Source organism: Centroberyx gerrardi, chromosome 20, assembly GCF_048128805.1.
Source record: "Centroberyx gerrardi isolate f3 chromosome 20, fCenGer3.hap1.cur.20231027, whole genome shotgun sequence".
In the NCBI taxonomy this organism is placed as follows: Eukaryota; Metazoa; Chordata; class Actinopteri; order Beryciformes; family Berycidae; genus Centroberyx; species Centroberyx gerrardi.
In genome coordinates this window covers 3,846,788-3,854,611 of record NC_136016.1, presented here as the reverse complement: position 1 = coordinate 3,854,611, position 7,824 = coordinate 3,846,788, and the positions used below count along the sequence as shown (strand labels likewise).

Genomic DNA, 7,824 nt, shown 5'->3' with positions numbered 1-7,824 from the left:
ACTTGCACTTGCCCATTTTAGATGAAAGTAACGTTAGCCCACACACCACAACGCCACACACTAGCTGGGTCTGCTCCGATAAATTCTGACCAGGCTGCACAGTTTGCATTAGTCGTTATTGATTCCATGTTGGTTTCGTTTTGTAGTTTTGTTACAGCGTGATCAATACACATTTTTCCCAAAAACACATTTAAAAACGAGACTGAAGTTAATGCAACTTTATAAAAGTAATGTTAACTTCATAATGCAATAAATTTTTAAGACCTGTCAAAATCGTATTTAAGACATTTTAAGGCCTAAAATTCAGATTATTGGATGTTAGACTTTTTAAGACTTTTTAAGGACCCGCGGAAACCCTGTTAAAGCAGCCTGGTTTGCTGTTTCCTTGTGTCCTCTCAAGGTATATCTTGGATATCATTCAACTCAACTCCTAGGCCTAAATAGTATATGAATCTAATAAGTAACAAGGTAATATAACACATTGCTTTCTAAAATTAGGTAATATTAGAGATTTCTCAAACACAATGTTCCTTTTTTTAACTTTACAGAACCATATTTTTATTGGATTCATATTTTCCTTTTTCTAGAAATCAATATTGGTTACAGCTTACAGTTGGAATGAGATTTTGATGACCATTCTTGTCCACAACATTGGCATGTGCTGAACATATTTTAGCATGTGATTAAAAGACATTCACATGTGGTTGTTTTACTTTCCACATATGCTTGTCTAAACAAACTCAGCACTCTTCATACTCATTCAATTACACACAAGTTGGTAGCTGCTCAATACAGTCACAGTCTTTTATTATTGGCCACTAGGCAACTCCACTGAAGCAGTTTGGGGTTAAGTGCCTTGCTCAAGAGGCACTTTAATGGTAGTCTTTGAGCACCTTTCATTGTTTTCTGTCCAGATTTTCCCCTCCAATCACAAGTGCCCCTCATAAATGAATGTTCATGTCAAAAGTCATACAAGAAATCTGACTTGCTATGCCCTTTTACCGTTTATAGTAGCTGAATTCCAATGATGCTGCATGAAATTACATCAAGAAAATGGCCGTACAGGCATTTCACAACTGGCTCTCACAATAACTGGCTATAAGGGCACTATGCAGGTTTTTATTCAACACATAAAAGTACGCCCATTTTCAGGCCTCTACTCCAAAGTGACTGCCATTCAAATTCAGTATACAACATGGTCAATTGGTGGTGCTACAGGCTCATGCAATGCCCAGCTACAAGCATAGCACATAAATGTAAATGTGCATAAATATGTCACTTTGCCCCAAAGCATGGATGCCACATTATCCATAAAGGCAAAGGACAAAATATATTATATTTCTATTTGTCATTTTAGTAAAAGTAATAAAGAGCCATACTACTACTGCAAAGTTAATAATAATTCATTTTTGGTGAAGTTGACCTAAAGCAAAGAGGAAGCATAAACCAATGTTTGGGTCTGTTCTTAAATAGTACAGTACCTTGAATTCTCCACCAGGTAGACACATTAAATCATAAGGCAGTAATTACACTCAGGCCAACTCTAGAAGGCAACATGTCAAGTTTCTTTTCATACTAACTTTCTATTGGCCGTGACCAAGAAGTTCTCCTCCATCACTTACAGTCATAGGCGCCGATTTATGTTTCTGCCGGTGGGTGCTCAAAACAGCTGAATGCCCCACCCCCACCCCCATGCCCAAGATAAACCTTCTGCAATAACCATAGCCTACATGACTTGTTACTATACGGATTTGGAAAAAGTAGTCAAACGCACGCATTTCAGCACCATAGGAAATTAACAGCGACCGACACACACGCACACACACATTGGAGATCAAAAGTTTAACTAACGATACACACCATGAAACGCACGGAAAATAATAATCAATGCCACCGAAATTATTTAGTAAAAAGGCTCACATGAACATAAATCATAGGCCATGTGCACAATCCGACACCACCGTGGCTGTGAGACACCGCTGCTATAGTACACTCATAAAGAACTTGACATAACAGTATAGGCTACAAGGGGCCTATTAACAAGCCGAACAAGTTATAATATCGTTACACACGCAAAGAAAGCATACAAGCGCACACAGTAAAATACAGTCAATTAAATAACCATCAACACATAGGCCCACACAGCTACTAAATATTAAAAATTTGATTTGTTTTTCACTCACCATTGACGTCAGATTAACCGCGATACTTGAATATGACATCACTTTCAATTGGACAGTGCGCACTGCGTCTAATGTTAGCCAATCACATTAAAACTATGACTTTGGATCAACTTGTTTTGCAACGTGGGCTATGCCGCGCAGCGGGTGGAGTTTGCTATCAAGTCAATGTAAATTTGGCCCTGGCGCATATACAGTAGGCCTATCAAGTGCATTTTCCCCGTGGGTGCTCGGCCTTTTCCGTGGGTGCTCGGGCCCGGAAGCACCCACGGAATCGGCGCCTATGCTTACAGTGACCATACTATAATTTCCTGTATCTCCTTCCGGAAGATTAAAAAAACAACAACAACCAAAAAACCTGTCCAAATTCTCAAAAACTGGTTTGCTTCATGTCCTCCTCTCCTTTACCAGCAGCATGTTTCTCTTTGTAACTGGGGGAAGAGAAAGAAAGATGTTAGTAGGGAACATGAGAGAGGTGGGGGGGGGGGGGGGGGGGGATGACAACAGGGAAAGAGAGTGGTGGTAGAGTGAGAATAGGAAAGTCTAGAGAGAGAGACAGAGTAAGAGAGGTTAGAAAGATGAGAGAGAGAGAGAGAGAGAGAGAGAGAGAGAGAGAGAGAGAGAGAGAGAGAGAGAGATAATAGATTGGGGATTGACTGGACAGTAAACATAATGGGGTTTTGTTGCCACCCTTTGGTAGAATGAACACAACAATGATGGATTTTAGTGAAATTTGTGTGCTTTTGTTTTTAATTGAATAGATGCAGATTAACCTATATATGTGATTAATGTGTTAGTAAGTATATATAAAATCACATCAGTATCATACTATTTTTTTCAAACTTTTTTTGCAATGTTTGGGACTGGAAAAACAATATGTAGGGACAAATTAAATTATGCTTAACCACACTTAACCTCTTTTCAGCCTTGGTCCTTTTACACATGGTGTAGGTAGTGGTCATTATGAACACTAATACAAGAAACCCAGCCACTGCTGACAGGCCGACAAGCACTTGCCACTGGATATTCCTGTCTGGAATAGCAGACAGATAGATAACAGACAGATGAGACAGATAATCAGGCAACAAGGCAGGCAAAAATCAGCCAAGCAAGCAAACAACAGACTAAAAAACAGATACATTCACAGACACAAGACAAAGAGGCTGGTGCATTTCTACACAGATTTTTACAAATGTCAGCAGAGAAGGTATGATCACCAAACTTGCTTGAATATGTACAGACATGGACCAAACAACCTTTTACCTGTTGATAAGAAATGACTTTACAGCTGCTAGATGATGTAATATGCACTGTGTGATCACCTGATGACTATCACTATGCTAGATTGCGATCTCTTATCTAGAAGACATCTACCCTATGTTTCTCCAGTGTTCACTATCTTATCTTTTATATGGCCCAGATTATCTGCTATCTCGATAAGACCTGTTGGAAGCATTGCCTTTGCTGATGTCCTAAAATGTGTTTTTCTTTCAAGTCAAAAGTCCATCTGCTCTTCATCAGTCTACATTAGCAAAAGAATACACCAAGATTTTAGGAGTTTGTCCTATTGGTCAACTTAGTTAAATGATGAGAATATAGAAACCAAAATCATACAGATCATTGGCTCTGCTGGCTCACTTTAGCATAGTTTGCACTATGTTGAGTGATAGGCTCCATGCTAACACTTTAGCATACACTATGTTGTGTGATAGTAGCTAGCATTGACTGTGTACAGCTAAAAATCTGTGTGCAGTGAAGGGATATGTGGTTGATCACTTGAAATAGTTCCAAAAAATAAACCTGGCTACATCAGTTATATTGAGTAAATTATATTTCATTTTTAAAATGTATAAATCTACAGTCTATATGATGAAAATCACGAACAACGTTTTGTTGCTGAAAGGTCAGTCTTCTTAAGTTGGATAATGCTAGTTGCCGACCATCACTTAGCAGAGTATGCTAAAGTGTTAGCGTGGAGCACCAAAGCCAATGCTCTAAATAATTTTGGTGTGTACATTCTCATCACTTCAGGGCTAAGGTGACCAAAGTTGTCTAGCACTGCTTTAATAAATGCCAATTTTAGCCTCTGTGATGTAGAGCATTCTTTCTTATTGCAATACCACTATAAATTTGCTTCACTGTTCAGCACTAACAGTAAGTTGCACTGCAGACCAAAAAACAAAATAATATCTGGAATGATAACAGCAGAAATTAACTTACTATAATTGTCTCCTCCTGTGTCTTTCTTAGGGACCAGCATGTGTTTGGTATTGTCCAAGTGTCCATCGTTGACCTCTGGGTTTATCCCCAGTAGATGGCACATCAGTGGGTACACATTGACCGTCTCAAAGGGCCCCACCATCAGGTTTTTCTGGAAGTCAGGCCCCACTGCCCTGAAGAAAGGCTTCATGTCCATCACTTGGTTGTCAAAGCCATGCTCTCCTTTGTTGAACTGCACAGGCAATAACTATAGGGAGAGTTTCAATGGAAAGTTTTAGTGTCCGATGGTGGTCTAAATACTGTCTCAGAGGACTTTCTACCCTGCCAAGAATAAAATTCTAGGGCATACACTGATTACTTTTTGTGAATTCTTGGCATGAAAAAACGGTCATTAAATGGACACCCTCTAGCAGCCATATTGGAATATAAGCATTAACAGCTGTCAACAGCTGGTTGTGTTTCTTGAGACTTGGTCGTCTCAACAGTATTCAATAGACATAGTGGATAGCTATGCTGTTTTTGACGGGGAACTGATCAAGTCATGATAATGTCAGCTTGTCAGCTAGCTAACCATAGTGTATCTAGTAGAAGCTAACGTTAGTAGTGGCTAGTAGTTACATATTAACATTAACATTGGTGCTTTGCTAAATTAACCAGCTGGCTAGTTAGCTAAAAAACACCTGTTTGTTCAGGTTAACTGAGTGTTTGTTCAGGTTAACTGAGTTCTCAAGCTACAACTCAGTGTTTTAGAGTAGAGACTAGGACTAAAGACAAGACAGTTACGTGTCACAGTAAATTCACTTGAATTGACCTACAGCCATGCAACAATCTATTTCATTTATCTCTATTTTTCATGCGTAGTTGTTTTATATTTAGTCATTTGCCCACAGCCAATTCTCCACTGGACCTCTATGAAGGAGCCAGCCGTGGTTGAGATTTGTGATGCAAGGCTTCTATAATGACAGATCCTTGGTAACAATGATGCAGAGATAGCTCTTTAACACTCAGCTTCAGCAATATTGTGCTGTGAATAAATGTACTTGGCCTGTCTGTGCACACTCTCACCCCATTGATAACGTATCCAGGGTCAGCGATGAGGATGAGGGGCAGGAGGCGAGGGTGGTTACTGTAGTGCAGTCTTGCTGGCATCTCCTCCTTCTTATACACATGGAGGTGAGGGTGGCCTCCCTTCAGAGCCTGATACACCTTCTCCAGCATCCCTTCTTTGGGAAGCAGCATCCCAGAAGGACCGTAATCTACAAGATGGAACTTGACATCCCTGAAGCTGAAGCCAGGAATCTTGGAGAGGATGATCTCCTCAACCAATCCATTTCGTAGCACTGTGGTCATCCCGTGGTCGGCAGTGATGATAATGTTGAGCCGCTCGGTGAGGCCGTGGTCTTGGATCTTGTCCCGGATGTAGCCCACAGTGCGGTCCACTTGCTGGACCATCTCCCGGCGTTCCGGGGAATCTGGTCCATATTTGTGCCCAGCCTTGTCTGGCTCTCCAAAGTACAGGGAGATAAAGTCCAGGTCCTGTTGGTGGAACCACTCTCCAATCACCTTGTCAATGTTCAGTCTCCAGTCTGTCTCGTTGGAGTAGTTGTAGAAACGAGGCTCCACTTCCCTCACCTCCACAGTCTGTCCTTTGTAGGTGGCTGCTGTGCCAGGGAAGTGGAGGGAGCCTGCCTTTAGACCCTGGGAGAGGATGAAGCACAAACTGCTATAACATTTATGGAAAGAGAAGGCAGTGAAGCTCGTTCAACAAAATGCTTTGAGCCCATATAATGTTTAATAAATAGACAGATTAGATAATACAGACAGAAAATCCAGGAAATCCTTAAAATATGGTCACACAGGTAGAAATATAGATAGATGGATAACTTGAGCACCTGTCTCTGTGCTGTTATCCAGATGGGCAAGCTGCCATTGTCCCAGTAGGAATCAACAAACTGAGTCATATAGTACTGCTTCTTCTCCTGAGTGGTGGTGTTGAACCACATGTTGTGGATTACCCCATGATTCTCAATGTATCGTCCTGATGAAAAGGGGAAAATATAGATGAAAGAGATTGCAAAATATGACAGCTTTATGAGTAGTCTAGGTTTATAATAGAATAGAGTTTGCTCATTGGGGTACGATAGATTAGATTATATTGATACAGGACAATATCAGCTTCCTTAAGTCTAGTAACCTTTAGGAGCTCTTCTTACTGTTTCAAGGTAAACAGTAAGACTTAATTCAGTTTTGCAAGTCCTTCATTGTAGATATAGTCTTGCCATGTCTAATGGCATTTGAAATTGTTGAAACACAGGCTTTAAGTTTGAATGCACATGTTGACCTGAGGCAGTACTTCAGGTGATGGGTTGCAAGAAGGTCTGGGTCTCTATTCTCGAGAAACTGATGTTTTCAAAAGCTGAGAGTGACCGATTCTGTTTTTGTACTAGTGATGTTCTGTCATCATAAATTACTTTAAGTTACTCTTAGTATGAACTGGAGGTTTTGCTAGATTATTCCACACAATTTCCCTCCCCCCAAATCAGCGTTGTGTACCTGTGAGCAGGGTGAAGTGTGTGGGGCTGGTGATGGTGAGGAAGGGTGGCGTGACATAGGCTGCCTTCACCCCATCCTGGGCCATCTTGTCCAGGTTAGGGGTTTCCACGTCTCGGTCGTAGTCCCAGCGGAAGCCGTCGAAGGAGATGAGCAGCAGCTTGTTCCTGGAAGACCCAGTGAAGACCGACCCCAGCCCAGAAACAGAGTCCTGCCATGGGGCAGCGGCAGAGGGAGAGCTGGCCAGGAGGCAGAGGAGAACCAGACCGAGCAGCAGCATGACTGGAGCTTCAGACCTAGGAGGTAAAAACTGTATGTAAAACTGCTGTATGTGCCCAATGTACAGGTTGCAAAGTCTCTTGACCTTTTCTCAGATGATCTGCCTACTTTCAGTGTTATGAACAAAGACATTTTTACAGATACTGTAAGCCAATCTTTAAACTGCTGATTGGTTTGACTGCAATTTTCAACTTCAGATCATTGGTTCTTATTGGTCTACTCTTATCTGAGAACACCCCATGATCTGAGGCAAACCTCTAACAGAAACAGAGACAGATAACACAAGACTATCTCTGTAGTCACACCCTTGGAAGATGCATTGTCTGTTGAACTCTCTTATCTTATCTACTCATAAACAGAATAGATCTATATAACTTTCCTTTCTTGGGCTGTGGGTTTATTATAGTATGTGGCAGAGGGTGGAAGAAGGATTATCATCCTCTGCAATGGATCAAGTGCACAAAGATGGCAACCTCTTAGATTGTTGTCATTTTGTTCTGCTGGTCCTGTTCAACAGTACAGTAACCACTCTATATTTCCAAACTGGGTAAAAGAGTGACGTTGATATAACAAAGAGGCTTCCATTTTCTATGTC

At 41.1% G+C, this 7,824-nt stretch overlaps 1 protein-coding gene across 1 annotated transcript; it reads right to left on the bottom strand.

Annotated features, from left to right (window-relative positions):
• Window positions 1-2,550: 2,550 nt before the first annotated feature.
• Window positions 2,551-7,230, bottom strand: enpp7.1 (ectonucleotide pyrophosphatase/phosphodiesterase 7, tandem duplicate 1). Its single transcript, XM_071924675.2, has 6 exons — window positions 6,954-7,230; window positions 6,293-6,438; window positions 5,466-6,098; window positions 4,401-4,647; window positions 3,096-3,213; window positions 2,551-2,611 (listed from the first exon to the last, which is right to left on the bottom strand). Exons 1-6 carry the CDS (start codon window positions 7,228-7,230, stop codon window positions 2,551-2,553), a joined length of 1,482 nt encoding a protein of 493 aa, XP_071780776.1.
• Window positions 7,231-7,824: the final 594 nt, after the last annotated feature.